General features: G+C 39.2%; 1 protein-coding gene across 1 annotated transcript; it reads left to right on the top strand.

Moving 5' to 3' along the window:
- Positions 1 to 3,219: 3,219 nt before the first annotated feature.
- LOC140731742 (calpain clp-1-like) lies at positions 3,220 to 20,836 on the top strand. The gene is made up of 7 exons (XM_073053490.1): positions 3,220 to 3,377; positions 5,170 to 5,264; positions 12,737 to 12,814; positions 12,915 to 13,000; positions 14,039 to 14,161; positions 17,785 to 17,918; positions 18,908 to 20,836. The coding sequence occupies exons 2-7, from the start codon at positions 5,236 to 5,238 to the stop codon at positions 19,148 to 19,150; spliced, it is 693 nt and encodes a 230-aa protein (XP_072909591.1). The 5' UTR covers positions 3,220 to 3,377; positions 5,170 to 5,235; the 3' UTR covers positions 19,151 to 20,836.
- Positions 20,837 to 21,941: the final 1,105 nt, after the last annotated feature.

A 21,941-nucleotide genomic window follows, 5' to 3' on the forward strand; every position in this document is an offset into this window, starting at 1 on the left:
TTAGTGAGATACACGCATGTTATGTTGACACCAGAGCACGGTAACACTTAGCCCAACACAATCCTCGCAAATTTGATCTGAGGTGAATAATACATTTCAATGTATGTTTTGATGTACATGTGACAAATAAAGCTAGTCTTCTAACTTTTAAGAGCAACTTGAATGTCAGGGTCTGTGGTGATTTTAACCCAGTACTGAAAGCTAGATCAATACCCTCTGTCCAGTACAGACAATATATTTGCAAACCTTTCTGGAGAAAAACACTTCAGCAAAGTGGACTTAGCTGTGGCCTATCTACAGTTAGAGATGGAAGAAGAGTCCAATGTGCTTCTTACCTTGAACACTCACAAGAAGGGGTTTATCACTATAACAGATTTTTTTTTGGAGTAGCATCTGCACCTGCAGTCTTGCAGAAAGCTATGGACCAGGTGCTTGCAAGGTTGCCCAGGCACTCTGCATTATCTGGATAACAACACTATTAACTGTAAGAATGACAAGGACCATCTCCCAAATCTCAAGACAGTGTTAAAAAGATTGGAAGATTATGGGCTCAGAGCATGACGCAACAAATTTGAATTCTTTAAACCAAGCGTTACTTAATGCGGTCACATCACTGATGCACGAGGATTACACAAGTACGCCGAGAGAATTCAAGCGGTGTAGGATGCCCCAAGGCCAAAGGATGTATCATTTTTAGGATTTGTCAATTACTACAAGAAGTTCCTGCCAAACCTGGCCACTGTGCTCATCCCTTGAACTCATTACTACAGATCAGGAAGACATGGCAATGGACAAAAAAAAGTGAGGTGGCTTTTAAAGAAGGTAAATGAAATGGTGACATCAGACACTATACTCACACATTATGATCCACATTGTCCAATGAAGCTTGCCTGTGACACCTCACCTTATGGTGTAGGTGCGGTCAAGTCACATGTTATGACATGTTATGAATGATGGAAGTTAAAAAGACACAGTAACTTTGCATCATGTTTCCTTACTGCTGCAGAGAAAAATTATGCACAGATTGACAGAAAGGCGAGAGAGAGAGAGAGAGAGAGAGAGAGAGAGAGAGAGAGAGAGAGAGAGAATCAAAACATCGATACAGTGAAATGCATCATTAGAGTCAATGACCAGACATTCCAAGCACTGTGTTGGAACACCCCAAGTGCTGCGATACTCTACTTTCGGCGCCGACACGACATGCCTGCAATTACCTAACTGTATACCTTTGTAATGCGGGAGGAAACCAGAACACCCGGAGTAAACCCATGCCGTCCTGGGAAGACAGCACAAACTCCTTACAGACAAGAGCAGAAGTTGAACTCCAACTGACAATGGCTGTCTTTGTAGAGTGATGGCGCTAACCACTGCGCTAGCATGGCAAAGCAGTTAGTACTTAGATTTGGTAAACATGAACCATTGTGGCCCCTCTGGTGCTTGTCTTTCCACGGCGTTGTTGAACAAGGAGTTCCAGGAGCTACACCCGGTGACAGTGAGGGAAGAGTTATATGTAGAGAGAATAAACAACAATCGGCTGGATGAACCCTTAGGGTTGAGCAGCATCTGTGGGGGCAAAAGGATGATCGATTATCTGGGTTGACACTGCAGCAGAACATATGGAATGTGTGTGATCTCATAATGGATACTCCATTTTGGCCCTGCCCAATCCCATTATAATCTAACAGCACTCTTACCACTTATAATAGGTACCAGCATTTATAATGGTTCTTAAGTAGCCTGTTCTTTAAAATAAAATTTCTTCCTACTTTCTATCATTTTCTCCTATCTCTCCTGAAAGCAGATAACTTATTTGGCAAAGCCCTTCGGTGTACCTCTCAATCATAGTAATAATTGAAGTGTGTTTTCAAGAGAGTGGTTGTTTATTTAATCATTGGAGGATTATTACCAGAGTGTAGCAGATGGTGGTTAATGATTAGAAATGGTGAATGATTTAACTTCCCCATCATTTAACTCTGTGGATCAGAAGAGCTGCGAATGTATTCAGTACCATCCTTATGTGGGCAGAGTGAGGCACTGTTCAACTGTTGTTACAAGCTACATTTTTAGTTTATAAAGCAGGGATACAAGAACTTACAATGAAAGCACTTGGAAAGGCATACAGTTCTAAATGGCTGCAGTCCATTTCCCCGTAATTTAGCAATAATTTAAACACAAAGTTATTGTATTCTGAATAAACACTTCTCGGGCTTCCAGCCGGGTACAGTGATCAATTATAACTGATGTTTCAGTTACAAACTCTGCCATCTTCATCAGGGATGATGCCTGGATATGTCTAGCCCAGTTGTATTTATATCCCCATAGTCCACCCCTCCTAATTGGCTAGTCCTCATCCAGTCAGGTTTCTGCTCTCCCACCTTGTTTACAATCGTATTCCATTCTTACTCATAATGAGACCTTCATCTTTGTTAAAATTATTTTCTTCTAGTTTTATTTCAATGGCTTCTTTTACCAGGCGGTCCCAAAAGCCATTGGTGTGGCACAGTAATTTTATGCCGTCAAAAGTTAATCTTATGCCCATTGCGAATGCAATGTTCTGCTACCACTGATCTCTCTGGGTAACCCAAATGTATCAAGGAGCACAGGAGGTGTATCTGTTTGGGTTACCTGGAGAAATTGACGGTAGCAGAAGACTTTGACAGCACAAAACGACCTTGCCACGCTAATGGCTTTTGGGACTGCCAGGTAAAGAAAGCCATTGAAATAAAACTAGAGGAAAAGAATTTTAACAAAGACGAAGGTCTCACTCTAAATAAAACTGGAATTCAATTGTAAATAAGGTGGGAGAGTGGAAACCTGATTGGATGAGGACTTATCAATCAGGAGGGGCGGACTATAGGGGTATAAGTACGAGACGTACCCAGGTATCATCCCTGATGAAGATGGCAGAGTTTGTCATCAAAGTGTTGGTTATAATCGATACTAGTACCCGGCTGGAAGCCCAAGAAGAATTTATTCATGATATACATCGAGAAAGCACTAGATCCTTTTTCTAAAGAGTGCTTGCAAAAACATTTTTTCTGCTGCTGTTAGATTCTTACTGAAAGGAAAATTGACAGAGCTGGGATAACATTTTTCTCCTGTGAAATGAAGTGCCGCAAGGGAGGTTATCCACTGCCACATTGCCTCATACAGTAACTATGAAGAAGATACGATCCATTTTCTGTACGCACCCTCTCTGTGTATCACTGTTGCTCCATCGTCACCAGGTCAAGATCCTGAAGTTCTCTGTTTAAAAGTCACTGTCACTTTTTCAAAAGAGTTAGGATGATAAAATAACTGCTGCCCTTATCAACAATGATTCCAACTCGTACATTAATGAAAGAAGACACCATGAGAAGAAACTTAATTTTCTCAAGGTAAGTTTGACCTTCAGCTTTCTTTATCTGCTGTCTTTTAGGGAGATGAAAAATCTGGAAATCAAGATGGTTTAATTGCTGGCCATGCCTATGGGGTTACTGCAGTAAAAAAGGTAAACTCTCTTCAAAAAAACTCTCTGCATTTTGTTTTTCAAAAGATTACAGTTCTTGTATATTTATTTATTGAGATATAGCACAGAATCGGCCATTTGAGCCGTGCTGCCATGTAACCCCCTGATTCAGCCCTAGCCTAATCGCAGGACAATTTACAATGACCAACTAACCTACCAACTGGCACATCTTTGGACTGTGGGAGGAAACTGGAGCACACAAGGAAATCCACGTGGTCATGGGGAGAACGTACAAACTCCTTACAGACAACAGCTCTTAATGCTCCTAATTCTCCTTTGGAGATGGTAAAACAATTCCTGTGCTGGGCACATTTTATATGAAATAGATACTTTTAAATGTTGACATTGCTCAAGTAACATTTGAGAACCACACAAGGCTAGCAGCTCACTGATTTTCTCTACTGTGGTTATTGAGGAAGTAAGAATTTTATTTAGATGTCTCTGTGGTTAGTTTCTAGTGAGTCTAGCTGGTGGTGATGGGGTGTTGAAGCAGAGGCAATTCCCAACTTTAGTACAATTGCTGGTAACGTGGTCCGCATGGGTGAGCTGGGCTAAATGGCCTGTTTATAACTCTATGACAATGTTATTAAGGCAATGATTAATTGCCACAAAACCTAATGAATTCACATTGCTGTTAGCAGTAGAAAGCCTGAAGGTTTTAGGGAAGATAGCTCTGAAATACATGTAAGAAGTGTCAGTGTAACAGACAGTATTCATAAGACCATAAGACAAAGGAGCAGAAGTCGGCCATTCGGCCCATCGAGTGTGCTCTACCATTTTATCATCAACTGATCCATTCTCCCATTTAGTCCCACTCCCCCGCCTTCTCACCATAACCTTTGATGCCCTGGCTACTCAGACACCTATCAATCTCTGCCTTAAATACACCCAATGACTTGGTCTACACTGCTGCCCGTGGCAACAAATTCCACAGATTCACCACCCTTTGGCTAAAAAAAATTTCTTCGCATCTCTGTTCTGAATGGGCACCCTTCAATCCTCAAGTCATGTCCTCTTGTACTAGACTCCCCCACAATGGGAAACAACTTTACCACATCCACTCTGTCCATGCTTTTCAACATTCGAAATATTTCTATGAGGTCCCCCCTCATTCTTCTAAACTCCAAGGAGTACAGTCCAAGAGCGGTCAAACGTTCCTCATATGTTAACCCTCTCATTCCCAGAATCATTCTAGTGAATCTACTCTGAACCCTTTCCAATGTCAGCACATCCTTTCTTAAATAGGGAGCCCAAAACTGCACACAGTTAACGTAAGGTTAGCATGAATCATAGCATTGACAACTTAAAATTTGTAGATAAGCTGTGTTTAGTTTTCTGTTTTCTGCTGTTAAAACAGCAGAGGCAGCTCCAAATTCAACCAAACAAAAATACAAAACAATTCCCAAGTGAGGAAATTTTCCAGATATACTTATGTTATTTTCAGTGGTCTCTCTCGGCAACAAATCTATATTTAAAACATTTTGGAACAAGTTCATTCTTTTTTTTTGAATTAATCCGTATAGCCTCACATAAATTCGAACCCATTTTGCCCGCTTTGTGTCCTTGATTCATGTCAGGTCCCATAGATGTCAATGTAATGAACTGAACTGAATTGGACAGGAAATATTCTGACCCTATTTTTAAATCATTCTTTCCTTTAGCTAACCACTCCAAGAGGAAGGGTGCCCCTTGTTCGGATTCTCAATCCATGGGGATCAGGGCAGAACATGGAATGGACAGGGGACTGGAGTGACGAGTAAGTATTGTCATTCTTGTAATTTCATTGTTGGAACAGTAGGAGGGCAAAGCTCATCAAACTGCATTTTTGAAATCTGTTTCCATATAGAGCTTGTGATCTTTCTTTGTATATACCTGTTTATATTTGTACAATTGAAATAAACACTTAACTCTACTTAAATTTAGATCTAGACAGTAACAATACACTCAATGGCCACCTTATTGGGTACTCCCTGTACCTAATAAAGTGACCACTGTGTATATGTTTGTGGTCTTCTGCCACTGTCGCCCACCCATTTTCAAGGTGCGATGTGTTGTGTGTCCAGAGATGCTCTTCTGCACACCACTGTGGTAACATATGGTCATTTGTGTTATGGTTGCCTTCCTGTCAACTTGAACCATTCTGGCCATTCTCCTCTGATCTCTCTCATTAGCAAGGTTGGTTGGCCCACAGAACTGCTGCTCACTGGACGTGTTTTGTTTCTCGTACCATTCTCTGTAACTCTAGAGACTGTTGAGTGTGAAAATACCAGGACCTCAGCAGTTTCTGAGTTACTCAAACTACTCCGTTTGGCTCCAACAATCATTCCATAGTCAAAGGCACTTAGATCACATTCCTTCCCAATTCTGACATTTAGTCTGATCAACAACTGAACCTCTTGACCATGTCTGCATGCTTTATGCATTGAATTGCTGCCACAAGATTGGCTGATTAGATATCTGCATTAATGTTCAGGTGTATCTAATAAAGTGGCCACTGAGCGTATGTTACAACACTAATCAGAACATAGCAGTAATACCAGCCAATGCCGCAAGTCTGTTAGAAGTTCCATTTAATTGGCCCGATTGCTGTAAGTGCTTGAAGATTCTAAGTTAACCGACCTTGGAGAATCCAATCTATTTACTTTTTGATTCAAAGCATTCTTGAATTCCACCAAAGTTAAGAAAATGATTCTCAATTTTGAACTTAGAATTCTGAAAACATGAATCTTGTAAGTACAGATAATGAATTGCCTCCAGTACTTCCATCAGTTTTGGAATAGCAGGAAGAGTGCAAGATCCCAATGCTTCAAGATGCACCACTGTGTTGGACAATGCACCTACAGGTCCAGTGCAGATACTTAATGAAAAATTAAATTGCGTAGTGAGGTATTCATTGAGCTGTGCATGTACATCAGTGGGTTGGAATAAATAGGATGCTTATAGTTTAATATATTGTTATTACATGGGTGTGGCTGAGGTAATTCCCGAGCTCAAGATATTTACACCTCAACAGTAAAATTGCAGAGTGCCTAAGCTTACTGATGAATAAAAAACAAAGGGAAAAGTGAGATCTGAGGAAGTCACCACAGATATAAGGAAGGCAAAATGAATGGTCAAGAAGATGTAAGATGGAGTATAATGTGGAAAAATGTTTGGTCTGTGCTTTAGAAGGAATAATGAAAACGTGGCACGTATGTTTTTAAAAATTAGTATGTCTTGGAGTATGTAAGTATCTTGATGTGCTCATTCACGAACTATTAAATAGAAATTCACATATAACAGATGCCAGATAGTTTGTTGGCACTTACTGCAAGGGAGTTAGCTTACAAATTTGGTGAGATCATACAGGACTTTGAATAGATTCCATTTGGAGAATTATGCGCACATTTGATCAGCCATCAGGACTAAGATGAGGAGAAACTTCAAGCAGAGAACTGTAAGTATTTGAATTTCCCTACTTCAGAAGCCTTTGGATGTTCATTCATTGAAACATTGCTTCCTGATGTGATCTCTGTTTCACGTAGTCCTTTCAACAGCACATTGCTTCAAACAATGAATGGGTGCTTCAAATTCTCAGTCATCAAAATTTTTACCTATATATCCCCAGCAGTCCTGAATACTGATCTACTCTCCCATGAACAAATACAAGTAATTATGTGTCTCTGGTGATCATTTAACTGTGTGCAAACATTTTAGGAAACTGGGTAATGAATCATTTGATGCACTGTTGCATCTGAACACTGGGTGGAGCTTTGCTCGACTACAGACACAAAAACAGAAGATGCAGGAAATAGTCAGTGAGTCAAGCAACAGCAACTAAGAAGATGTCTTCTTTTTTCATCCAACTGTTCTCTCAGCTGGGTGCAAAGGCACTATTTTGAAGACACTCAAGGAAGTTACCCATAGCAACCAGCTCAATATTTATCCAACAAGAACCGTGTTGCTTGAAGCAACCAATGCAAATTGCGTGCAATAGTCCATTACAACAATGGATACACTTTAAATGGCTGTAAAATGCTTGTGGATACTCTGAGATCATGAAAGATATCTGTTCTTTCTTTGTTTCTAGTTATAGACACAAGATTATGCAGATGTTGAAATTCTTGAGCAAAACCCATCGAATGCTGGAAGAACTCAGCAGACAAGGCAGCATCTATACAGACAAATAAAGTGTTGACATTTTTAGTTGAATCAGGAAAGGTCTTAATGAAGAGTCTTGGCCCAAAATGTTGACTGCTTATTTCCCTCCATAGATGCGGCCTGTTCTGCTAAGTTGCTCCAGCACTTTGTGTGTATTTCTTCTGTCTCTAGTTTATTATGTCTTTATACTTCACCCTTTTATTGGACAACTGGATGTTCTGGGTGTAGCGTAACAAAAGTAATCAGCTGGACTGTATGAAGCTACAGCTGGCTGACAGCTGAAAATAAGGATCCATATCCAAGTGAAGCATGGTCCTGATTTTCATTCTCTGTAGCACTACCTGGTTAGTAATTGGAGCAAAACCAATATTGCACTTCTAGTTTGAAAGTATCAACTCATGTTGCTGATGTCCACTTGATACTCATCCCTAAGCTCCAAGATCTAGGCCTCAGTCCCTCTCTGTGCAACTGGATCCTTGGTTTCCTCACTGGCAGGCCCCAGTTAGAACAGATTTTGGCAACAACATCTCCGTCTCACTATTAACGCAGGTGTAACTCTGCTCACTTTATACTTGTGAGGCTAAGTACAGCTCCAATGCTGTATTTAAGTTTGCTGACAACACAGCTGTTGTTGGCCAAAACAACGAATCGACATTTAGAAACATAGAAAACCTACAGTACAATACAGGCCCATCGGCCCACAAAACTGTGCTGAACATGTCCCACCTTAGAAATTACCTAGGGTTACCTGTAGCCCTCTATTTTTCTTAGCTCCATTTACCTATCCAGGAGTCCTATTGTATCGCCCACACACTCACCACTCTATGCGTAAAAAAACTTACCCCTGACATCTCTTCTGTAGCTAGGAGGGGTGATTGATAAGTTCTTGGCCTAAGGTAGAAGGAGTCAATTTTAGAAAACCTAGCTTATTTATTTTTCAGCATTGCCCCCCCCTTTCATTTACACACTTAGTCCAGCGGTTGTGGAACATATGGATCTTGGACCTCCGGAAAGTGTCCACAGATGGGTGATTGATAAGTTCGTGGCCTAAGGTAGAGGCAGACAAGATATACAGCTCTCGTACATGCACAAGCAGGTCAACTCTTTCAGTTATCATGCAGAAAGTGTGAAGTTAATAACTCATCTCCTTCTACCTTAGGCCATGAACTTATCAATCACCCCGATAAGTTATTAACTTCAAACTTTCTGCATAATCACTCAAAGAGTTGAACTGTATGTGCATGTAACGAGAGCTGTATAACTCATCTCCTTCTACCTTACTAACCCTTCCCTCCATTTCCTCATCCAGGTCATTTATGAAAATCACGAAGAGTAGGGGTTCAAGAACAGATCCCTGAGGCACACCACTGGTCACTGATCTCCATGCAGAACCACTCTTTGCCTTCTGTAGGCAAGCCAGTTCTGGATCCACAAAGCAATATCCCCTTGGATCCCATGCCTCCTTACTTTCTCAATAAGCCTTACATGGGGTACCTTATCAAATGCCTTGCTGGAATCCATATACATTACATCTACTGCTCTTCCTTCATCAATGGGTTTAGTGAGATCCTCAAAAAATTCATTCAGGCTTGTAAGGCATGACCTGCTTTTGACAAAGCCATGCTGACTATTCCTAATCATATTATGCCTCTCCAAATGTTCATAAGTCCTGCCTCACAGGATCTTCCCCATCAACTTACCAACCACTGAAGTAAGACTCACTGGTCATAAAATTTTCATAAAATTCTATTGTATTTCTTTTTTCCTGTAAATGCCTGCAAGAAAATGAATCTCAAGGTATTATTTGGTAACATACAGTATATGCACAGTACCTTGATAGTAAATGTACTTTGAATTTCACCTTTGATGTATCACTTCCACATGGAAAGAATGTCATATTTCTCTTTCTCAAGAAATATGGACTCTTGGGACAAAAAAAGGAAAATTTAACTTCATAAGCTTCCACTGGTTCACACAGCTACCTGGACTATACCTCTTCCCACCCTGTAACTTGTAAAAACGCCACCCCCTTCTCTCAATTCCCTGGTCTCCACTGCATCTGCTCTCAGGATCAGGCCTTACACTTCGGAACTAAGAAGATGTCTTCTTTCTTCAAAGAACGAGGCTTCGTTCCTCCACCGTTAAAGCTGCCCTCATCCCCATTTCTTCCATTTCACGCACGTCTGCCCTCACCCCATCCTCGCGCCACCCCACCAGGGATAGGGTTCCTCTTGTCCTCACCTACCACCCCACCAGCCTCTGCGTTCAGCACGTAATTCTCTGCAACTTCCGCCAACTCCAATGGGATCCCACCACCAAGAACATCTTTCCCTCCTCTCCCTCACTTTCTGCAGGGACGCTCCCTGCACGACTCCCTTGTCCATTCATCCCTCTCCACTGATCTCCCTCCTGGCACTTATCCTGCAAACAGAGTAAGTGCTACACTTCCTCCCTCACTACCAGTCAGGGCTCCAAACAGTTCTTCTAGGTGAGGTGATACTTCACCTGTGAATCTATTGGAGTCATCTCCTGTATCTGGTGCTCCTGGTGTGGCCTCCTGTATATTGGATGTAGATTGGAAGACTGTTTTGCTGACCACCACCCGCCAGAAGAAGCTGGATCTCCCAGTGGCCACCCTTTTTAATTCCACTTCCCATTCCCAATCTGATATGTCTGCCCATGGTCACACTCAGGTTGGAGGAACAGCACTTTATTTTCCGCCTGGGTAGCGTCCAACTTGATGGCATGGACATTGATATTTCGAGCTTCTGGTAATGGCCCACCACCCACCCCCATTCCCATTTCCCTCTCTCACCTTATCCCCTTACCTGCTCATCGCTTCTCTCTGGTGCTCCTCCCCCTTTCCTTTTTTCCATGGTCTTATTCCTCTCCAGTCAGATTCCCCCTTCTCTAGCCTTTATCTCTTTCAGCAATCGGCTTCCCAGCTCTTTACTTCATGTATCCCCCTCTCCCAGTTTCACCTATCACCTACCACCTTGAACTTCTTCCCCTCCCCTCACCTTCTTACTCTGACTTCTCGTCTTTTTTCTCCAGCCCAAAATATTGACTGTCTACTCTTTTCCATAGACGCTGCCTGGCTTGCTGAGTTCCTCCAACTTTTTGTGTGTGTTGCTTCACAAGCTTCCAATCCTTTTTGCTAAACATTGGTTCAAAGTTGCATAAAGCCTTGTACATCTGCTACTTGATATCTCATAAATAAATGAGCAGTATTTTTATGTGTACATTTGGGATTACAATATAGAGGATCTTGGAAATTTATAGCATCAAAAGGAGGCTACCATGGCCACCGTGTCCATGCTGTTCAGAAATAGACTTTTGTTTAATATCCGCTCAAATTCTTCTTCTCTCCCTGCATTTAATTTATATAAACTCTCTTAAGATGTTAATGATAGATTTGTTTCTTCTGTAATAATAATGTGCCAAAGCCTGAACTAATAGTGATATTTGGTTCATCATGGCATTTATAAACTGAGAATGCTGTTTTCGGCAGAAAGTTAAAATATACATGGATACTTGGATTTATGCAGAGATTTTATTTTAGTGTGAATACTCTTATAATGTTTTCATCAACCTAGAGTTCTTCTGCATTGAGTAACATTGTACTCAACTGACCCATCGCTCTTCAGACAGCACTTGTTCACACTTTGTAACAATGGAGTTCTTGTAATCATTGTAGGAGTTTTTAAAATCATTGTATGCTTTTCTTCAAACCTTGAATCGTATTTCTTTCCATTCTCTCAGAATATCATGTACAATAATTCCTACCCCTCCACAATTTATTTAAGCAAAAATGTTACGTTTTTGAATGTTTCTTGAACTGAAGTGGTGTCAAAGGACACTTTATTACAAACATACCAATCAAAAAGACACACTTTGCTGTGCCGTGCTCCTTGGATGTTACTTTCCCTCCGCAGTATTGCAGTATTCAAGCTCCTCTAGAAAAGTCCTGCAAATCTCCTGTGCAACCTTGTTATTCATGTATTGTGGTGACTTAAACTGTACACACTATTCTAGCCATGACATAAGAAGTGTCTTGTGTACTTCTAGCAGTACCTTTCCATCCATGCAATAAAGGCAAGTAAGAGATAAGAGTTTAACTTCAGTTGCCACGTGTACATTGAAAGATACAGTGAAAGGCATTGTTGGTGCAATGATCTCCACAGTCCAAGGATGTGTTGGGGGGAGGGCAGCCCCCATTATTGCCATGCTTCCTACACCAACATAGCATATCTTGAATGATAATTAAGTGCACCTCTTCATGAAACATGGCTCATGGGTAAGGTTGGGGAATTGATCCTAGAGGTGCCCAGGAATGGGATGGCTTAAGGAAATCTTCTTCAAATATGCTAATGCTTGGTCCCACGTGTAAAAGCAATTCCTTCATAAGCATTAATTTTTCTTTAACCGGGTGCCAGACACATAGCTAACCCCCAGATCGATATCTTTAGAAACAGGGATGATGATCAGTATAACTCTGAACTGGTAGGAAGCTGAGTTTTAATCTCTAATGTTTGACCTAGGTACTGTTAGTTAGTTAGTTAGTTAGCTATTTATTTATTGTTTGTTTGTTTATTACTATTTTATTTTTTTCCCGCTTCTTCTATATTATGTATTGCATTGAACTGCTGCTGCTAAATTAACAAATTTCACGACGCATGCCGGTGATTCTAATTCTGATTACTAATGTTTTAATCGTGGTATTTCTCAGCTTTTTTACTTAGAACTCTACTGATAATATTAGCTGATGATGATTTAAATGAGGAAAAAATATTATCAACAAATTTTAAAACCAAGGCAGGTAGAAATTCAGAAATAAAAAAAAGGAATACTTATGAAATATCACAAGACAAATATTTTCTCCCCTAGCATAGTCATCACTATAGTGTTTAATGTATAGAACAGCCCTTTAATCCTCTGGAATGTGATGGCATTCTGCAAACCTAAATTTCTAATTTGCTATTTCCATCAGTACCTTCTGAATACTTCTTTGAAAGAAGTAATCTGATTGCCTTGAAATGTTTAGAAAGAGATGTTATTAATTAGCGACATGTGAATTCTTTTCAAAAGTTCCCCTCTGTGGAATCAAATCCCAATCTGGACTAGGGAATCATTTGGATTTACGAAGAAGAATGATGGTGAATTCTGGTAGGATACTTCAGATAATGATCTTTATATTATTTAATGCACTACTTGTAGCAAAGTTGACATATCTACTGCAAACACTGCTAGTACATTTATTTCATAGGATGAGATTCGATGACTTCTGCCAAAAGTTTGCGAATATCACGGTTTTGACACTGGGACCCGACTTTGATGGTGATGGAGGTGCAGGTAATGACAGAAGTTCATTCTTGATGAAGTGGTGGGAGGGGAGAATTTTTTTTTTTAAAGAACATTAGGAACAACTACAGATACTGGATAAAGAACCCTGAATATGCTGGAAACTTTCAGTAAATCAGAAAGCATCTGTAGAAAGTGGAAGAGAGCTAACTTATCAGGGCAAAACCCTTTGTCGGAAAATAAACATTTAACAATTTTAAAGGAGCTTTTTGGAGGAGACATGTGGAGGGTCAGGTTGGCTAGGATCAATCTTCAAAGCCTGATCAGGCATTGTCTAAACCATAATTCTGACAGTAAATCAGCCAGGAGGTTTCTTGCTGTGTATAATTGGCACAGTGACCATTGCCAGACTTCCTTCTGGAAAAGAGGGATGAGGCAGCTTGGGAGGAAGAAGATTAAGGGAGCATGCAACCTGCAGGACAAAACCACTTCAGGTAACACCTATGTTGTGACAGTTGGCAAGAACCTGACCATGAAAAAGGCGTTATGCTCTCAGTGCAGATCACTACTGCGCTCTACCTTGCTCCAGATAACCTCAAAGCAACTAAACGCTCTGTTATGCACCACTTAATTAGGCAAGTATCTGTTCATTATTTATCCAGAAATATGTCAGACCTTTGACCAGGAGTAGGGTATCTGGGCCATCAAGCCTCCTCTGCCCGTCAGGAAGATCATAGCTGATCTGATCAACTCCACATTTTTGCCCTGTCCTTGCAACCCTGTAAAACATAGTCTGCATGGGTGACTCATTGTTTAGTTTATTTCTGCTCTTTGGAGATAATTGGGAATATTGAAACGGCATGTAAGAGTTTCAATTTGGCAGGTTTGTATGTCTTTAATATACAGAGTATATTCAAATACAGCTATTTTTTAAAAGTGGTATTTCCAAGTTATAGAAATTGCTGAAACTGGGCTGAACAGCATAATTCTGCTCCTGTATCTTGTAACATATGTGTGCCTGCTTGCAAATGTATTTAAGCAATGGAGGCTATCTCTCAGAACACGTTTAACATTTTCTGCTGATTACAGATCCTGGCAGCTTGAAGGAGGTAAAATGTCGGTGGGTGACTGGATTCAATGCAGGTGGATGCAGAAATAATATGAACAAGTACAGTTGTAACCCTCAATACCCTATAACCATCACAAAAACAGGTAAGAATAGACTTCCATATCCACTTCTCAAATCCTAAAAGGTAATCTGGCATAGTCACTTGTAATTTATTCAGCAGCTTAGATATTCATTCTCACAACCACTGGACCACAGGATACCAGTAATTTGCTAAGACTTTGTCAACAGCATCTGTGACTCATTTCACCTCGGAGGTCGATGGTAGCATGCACACGGGAACACCAGAACCCCAAATTGTCCATTTACGTCACACACCATCTTGACTTGGAAATACATTACCATTTTTCATTTGCTGCTCTATAGCCCACAGCTGAACAGCCCACTTCGAGAAGGTGGATTCCTAATTGTCTGAGTGCCAGGCTTGCTGACACGTTCTGCAGAAGAAAATAATGACATTCCTATGGAAGCTCTTCCGCTCAACTGGGAAAAAAATATTTTCCCAAAAGCTAATGGAATCAGAAAATTGACATTAAGTTTGAATACTTTATAAAAGAAAGTAAAGGCAAATAACTAGATGAGGGGGAAAATGAAAAAAAAGTTCCAGAACTTCAACTAACTTATGTCAGGAGTAGAAATAAAAGGTAAGTAGTCAGTAATCGGTGTCTTATGGGAAAACTGCCAGCAGGTAGCCAAGAGTAACTATAAAAAGGAAAAAGAAATAGTTATGATCATAGGGTTAGATGGTTGAGTTAGGAAAGAACAGAGCTGCAGAGATGAAATGGCTGAATGTTCAGCTAACCTGATGTTAATTCTACTTGGAAATAAACAGAACAAAATCCTGAAATAAAAATATAGTAAAAGAAAATGGGAGAATGAATATGGGATGAACACTCGAAATAAGTAATGTAGACCATGAAGGAATGAGTGTGGGAAGGAAATCTATGGTTTGCAAGAAAAAAATATTTAAAAGATTTAAAAAATTCGAACATGGAGGAAGTTTTATCATGTGAGGATATGCACCACTAGAACATATTTGTTTCTCAATTAACAAATGTTTGATTTACCATTTTTTTTTTGCAATGACACCTTTGACTCTTTGAGGGTCTTGGCCTTTGATTTAGAAACCTCCTTCACCATAAGGAACAGCATACCATCCTTCATCTATCAGTGAAACACCTAGAAAATATCTTGCCCCACCTTTTTGACTTGTATCATTTCTCAATGGAACAGTTTCCAGAAACACATCCATTTTCTTTTAATGAGAATTTCTGTACTTACCTGAAACTCCAAATGGACTAGGAATTCCCACGTCCCGGTATTTAATTTTGAGAGCTGTTTTCTGAACAGAGGGTCCTTCTCAAAGCTCTTCTCATACTTCAGTGGGAAAGAAATGTGAAATACAAAAACAAAATATTTAATGTAAATTGTTCTGATATTTTAGTGACTGGAGTGAAAGGATTATTAGGATTAAATGCAATCCTTGTTCATCTTAAAATTAATTACCTCAATTAATTGTTTACTCAATTGCCAAAAGAATCTCTAGTAGAGATTATATAGAATTTAAGTTTTCAGTTTTGTTGGTATCCCAATATAAAATCACAGATCATCACAAAGTGAATATTGGTTAAAGTAACTGGGGCATTTATTTAAATTGATAAATAATTAAGCATCAAAGTAAAATGTGAATATTCAGGTAGTTAATCATAATTGTCCTTCACAAATTAGTTTCTTTTTGAAACTTGAGGAAAATTTGGAAGCGGGTTTCAGCTGAATGAAGAAAATAGAGAAGTAGAAAAGATAAAAGAGAGATTGATGAAAGGCTTCAAAATAATGTGAGTTTTGGATAGAATAAGTGAGGAAAATTGACAGGAAGATCCTGTCAATGCAGAAAGGATGCAGATTTGTCGCATTAGGAAACAAACCCGAAGCAAGAGGAGGATTTTGTTTTGCAAATGGAGTTATGATTTGGAACCCACAGCACAAAATATTGCTAGAAGCAGGTCAGAATTAATTCTCAATGTTGAACTGGCTAAAAACAAGAAGGGAAAATATTTGTAATAGCTGGGGGGAAAAGGAATTGAGAGTGTGCACAGCTCATTATTTCCAACCTGTTATATGAAGAGTGGAACTGCCGCTGCAGATTGGTTTCTGATTATGGTGAATATCTGATCATCGGTCAGCATGGACAGGACTCCAAAATTCCAGTAGCCTAAGTCAAATTATCCAAAATAACACATTTGTTCTGTATGGTATCTTAAAATTTGTAGATGCTATTTCAAAGTTGGAAGAGCTGTACAGTCCAGAAATTCATCCGCAAAATTGGTATGGTCAAGCTTCTGTAGCAAGAGTTATGACAACAGAGTCCTTAAACAGACCAGCTGCAGGATTCCTGGCACCTATATTCTCCTAATTAAAAATAATTGGCTAGTAATCAGGCAGCTTCATCTCATCGCAGTGTAAAGCTTGACCTTGGTTTCCGAAAACATGCACAATGGCTTCAGCGTCCATATAGTGATCATACAGGAAGTTTACACGGTCTTCCCTGCAGCAATGAGAACCACACTCCCTTGAAGTCTAGTATTTTAGATCCTTATCTTTCATGACATAATTCCTGAGATATAAGGGACCATTCAGCCAAAAATCAGAGCAGTCCCATTGCCCCATTTATTTCCACTCACAACTTCTCCTGCCACTCAGGTACATTAGGGAAAATTTACAATATATGGTTCATCTACCAAGCAGCATGCCTTTGAGAAATGGGAGGAAAATGAAAGTCGTACAAACTCCCCAAAGGCGGCAATGGATGTTAAGATTGCATTCAGGTTGCTGAGGCTGTGAGGCCACTGTGTCTCCTTCAAAGAGTGCTCACTCTAGAGTAAGATGAATCCTGAGTTCTTGATGATATCCAATGCTCACCATATAAAAAAGTGCTTTCCTGTTATGGTTTGCAACTCCAAAAGATAAAATCTAATTGAAAGGTGGCATGATGACGTATGCCATTTATGTACTTTTACATACAACCTGCATGCATTACTTAAATGACCAAGAATGCTGTCAAACCATAAATTCACAATATTACTCAAATATTACTGAAATATTGAATACACAATAGTTGCCCATACTATAAGACGAATGAGGTGGTTTCTCTTGGAGTGTTGTGATTCTTTGGAACCCTATTTCTCAAAGTGCATTGGAAGCATAGTCTTTGAATATGAGGCAAGGCAGAGTTTTGACAAACCAGGGGTGATAGGTTACCGGGTTGTTTGGAATAGACAGCAGAGGTTCCAATCAGCCATGATCTTGTTCAATACAAGAGCAAACCCAAGGGGCCATGTGGCCTACTTAAATTCCTAATTCATAGATCTAAATGTGATAAGCGGGTCACTGGATTATGGCAGACTATCCACCTCCATTATAGTGCAGGGTTATTTCATTTCGTCCTGGATAAAATTTCAACCTTGGCATGAATGGCTAATGTATGAACAGTATCATTCCACCTTTCAAGTAACAAAGACACGTGCAAACATAAACCATACTTTCTTTGACTTGCCTTCACTCAAAATTTATCAATTTACATAGTTTTTTTAAAATTATACAAATATGGGTATTTTTATTTCAATTGCTCAGTTAGTACTATTGTTCTCTTGGCGGTTTAGCTAGATGGAGAATTACACAAACAATTTTTTTCTGTTTTGCCACTTCTCAGATGTTTATATACGTGGTAATGGATACCATGAAGATGAGGCATGTTCTATTCTTATCTGCTTAATTCAGAATTATAAAAGGATAAACAGGAAGCTTGGAATCTCAATGAATCCCATTGGAATTCAGATTTACCAGGTAAGTCAAAGACAAACTCAAGTTTACTGTCATATGCATTAGGACATAAGTAATGAAAGACTTCATTGCAGTAGCATCACTGTCACATAATATTAGAGACACATTACCGATAAGAACATCAATTATACAAGAAAGAACAAAATTAGACCAAAAAATGTCCATTGCAGTGCAAAGTGGTCATAGTACGTATATAATACTCCCGAAGAAAGGTCTCAGCTTGAAACTTTGACTCTTCGTTCATTTCCATGGATGCTGCCAGACGGGTCGCGTTCCTCCAGCATCCTGTGTGTGCTACTTCAGATTTCCAGCATCTGAATAATCTCTTGTGTATAGAATACCATGCTGAAGTAGTGATAGGGATTGTGCAGATTAGTTAAAGAACCAAATAGTTGAAAGGAAGTTACTGTTCTTGGACCTGGTAGTGGGAGACTTCAGACTTCTGAACCTTCTGCTTGATGATTCTTGCTCGATTCTTCTTGCAAGCAGATGGCAAGGCATGGATGGTAGAGATCGAAGACAATGGATGTTGCTTTCTAGATTCAGTGCCTCATGTAGATATGTTCGTTGAGAATTATGCAAAGAAAGCAACATTTCTTTTAAATATGTTCAGCACTGAATCCTTGTTCACATGACTGAGTAGAGAAATTGCATGTTTTAAAATGCATTTCTCTGTTTCTACACGCAGTAGTTAGTTTCTGTTACCTTGAAAGAAAATGTGACACGGAAGGCGGTGACGTTTGTCTGTAAGTATGCTATCAATGTCAAACAGCCTTTTATTTACTCTAGCCTGAGTAAACTTGCATCTGTTTGCACCAGCTGTGGAGAACAGTTATCCACAATCAAACATGTTGATTCCTAACCTTTCTCGAATATTCTGAAAGAGTGTTCATATTTTATTATTCTACTTTATAACAATAGCAGCACCTTTTTTTTGGAATTTTGGAAAGACACCTGAACTAAATTATGTAATGTCCTTTCTGTTTTGACAGTCTTACAACCCCCAGAAGGTTCTAACTGCACGGCATTTTACCCATTGCGCAGAAGTTTCAAATTCAGGAGCCTACGTGGCCCAGAGAAGCATAACTCTCCGCAGCAAACTTGTACCAGGACACTATGTAATCGTTCCAAGTACCTTTGCACCAGACACCAATGGAGCATTCATGCTACGTATTTTCACTGACACTACAATTCGGTTTCATGAGGGATTTAATCTTGTTGAAGGAGTGGATTGAGCACCTAAAGCTGCTTAAGTGTGACAAGACCTATACTAACAGGAAGAGAAAGATGAGTGATGTAGCCAACATAGATGTTTTATCTACCAGTACAATAGCTGTCACAATGGTTCAGTCTTCTGTGTGTGGGCAAAGTAATTATATTTGGGGGTTTAAACAGTCTCAGGTGCAAACAGGATAAAATACATTATCTTCCAAAAAAATGTTCTGACCTATCAATTGCATTTTTTTAGCTACTTTTCAAGAATTTAACATGACATCTGAATTTAAGTTACTTATAGGCAAACTTGCTTTTTATAAATACTAATTCAAGTACTTATTTAAAATGAATTAGTTGTCATTTTTAAGTTATGATCATGATTTGAATGCATAGCCAGTAGCTGAACCTACGTTAATTTCTTAATGGTTTTGGTGTGAGCATCTTGATATATTCAAAATAACAAACTAGTGATCCCTTATATGACTTAGGAAAGCCAATCCACATTTTACTTTAGAAACTGCGTTGTCTCTGTCCTACTACCATCCATTTGTTGATGCATTAAGAACCATTTTCTATCTAGACTTAAGTTCATGAGAATCTAATCCAAAATTCTGATAACACATTTGATTTAGAATAATATTGTTAGTATTATTGAAAGACCTGCTCACTCAGTCATTTGTTCATCCATTCATTGTCACAGATAGGGTCACTAGACTCCAGCACATATTTGCCCTCATTCTGCTCTGTACTCACACGTTTATCTGCTGTCCTATTGTTAGCTTGAGGATCCCTCCTCACAGTCTTTTATAAGACATTCCTTTTATAAGGAATGGTTGTATTCTATTGAGTGGTGGCTTATAAAACTTTATACAGGCACTGACATTAAAGGAAATTCTTGGGTTCTTGTCAAAATCCCCAGACCAAAGTTGAAGACTTGATTAAACATTCCACTCTACTTGGACTGCTTCTTACCAGCTTCAAATGCAAGCATCACTTTACCACTTTTTGTCTCCTTCTTATATTCAGGCTGCTATCTTCTCATTACTTTAGTTTCCTTCCATCAACTACTCACCTCCAAGGCTGGATTTCAGACCTTCACTTCACCTGTTCAGTCCTGGAAGCAAAACACTAGAGTCCCTTCTTTCTCAGCTACCTTAAAGACCACTCATTTGGTTCCACACTTCAAACCAAAATGTCATCACTGTGGCAATATGTTACATAGTTTTAAATGGAAATTTCAGACTACCACATGCCCACAGCTGCTCTGGATAAAAGCATGGTGGTACTCACTGACCCATGTTGTCTAAATAATGGTACGGTCCAAAGTTTTATTTTATATTATTCACTGTTTAAAGTATAATATTATATATTAAGAATTTAACCCAATACACATGTAAAAGATTTCAAAAAGATCACTGGAGATAGAACTATATATGCAGTCAGAGAGAGACAAAGTACAGGAATAAATTCCGAACAACCCACATCTTTGAGCTGTGGGAGGAAACCAGAGCACCTGGAGGAAACCTGTGTAGAATTAGGAACCAAGTTCATTCTTAACCAGCTAGTATTTTCTTATCTGGGAAATTTAGAAAGTAGCCAAGCTTCTAATAGTATTGTTTGTGTTGAAAGTAGCATTTAACACACAACTGAATTGCAAAGATTCTTCCAGTCAATTCAATAAAGATAGCATTGGTTGTCATTGTAAACCTGTCTTCATTTAATTGTACTTCAGCAACTAGTGTCATGAGTGAGTTTTGATTCAAATTAACACAACATAAGCAAGTAATAAAGCAATATGTGTTATATTCTAGTACTGAATGATTAAAAATACTGAAAAGAAAATTTTACAGAGCAAGTTACTTTATCTATTTGTGTCGTGATCTCCCATAAATGAATTTCCACACCGGATGCCTGAAGTGAAGGTGTACCTATTTTGTGCATACTGAATCTGATAAGACTGCCTCTCGGAATGGTGTAAATGTCATATAGATTGGAGGTCAAGACTACAGAGAAAAACACTGAGACATTAGAGGATACACCATAGAATTAATTTGGATTGCAGGAAGGAACAATATTTATTAAAAATAACAGAAATTTGATAAGGAGTTTAAAACTATATAAGATAGTATTTGGTCTGTTTCAGATGGGATTAATCTCTGGAATGAAGACAGAGGTAAAACATTAAAAGTGAGAAATTTAGTTCAGCAGGGTTTTTTTTAAAGATCAGTCATGGAGCAGTAAAAGCATGACAATATTGTAACTAAAGCAGAGAGTGCAATTTTATATGGATAAAATATAAATGGTTTAAGAAGAATAAAGGGTAGGGACGTAGGAAAGACACATAGGATTAGGGCTGTTTTCTGTGTGGAGAAAATATAGGGACACATATCAAAGAAGTCGCAAGTTGTTTCTGTGTTATTCATACCAATCCTCACAGTTCCAATATCTTCATCACGTCCACCCTCAGAATAACCACCATTATCATCTTCACCCCCAAAGATCCTCTTCTGATTCAAATTGATGATCCCCTCTCTAATCCTACCCCCTCTCATCTAATATTTGATCATCCAGCCACAAATGCTAACGTATTGCCTTTGCAATGTTAAGGCATTAAAAAGGGGTCTATTCTACCACAATGGGGTTCTGTTTGGCAGAAAATTTGATGCTTTTAGCGGACTAAATTCAAGAGTTGTTGTGGGGCAGATTTGGCCAATAGGCTGCACTCAGCTTTACAGAGTAAATTATACCAATTCTTAAAGTTTCTGATCACACTACAGCTTGATATTACTGTGAACATTTTGCTTTAAATTA

The sequence above is a fragment of the Hemitrygon akajei genome, chromosome 8 (assembly GCF_048418815.1).
Source record: "Hemitrygon akajei chromosome 8, sHemAka1.3, whole genome shotgun sequence".
NCBI classification, from domain to species: domain Eukaryota; kingdom Metazoa; phylum Chordata; class Chondrichthyes; order Myliobatiformes; family Dasyatidae; genus Hemitrygon; species Hemitrygon akajei.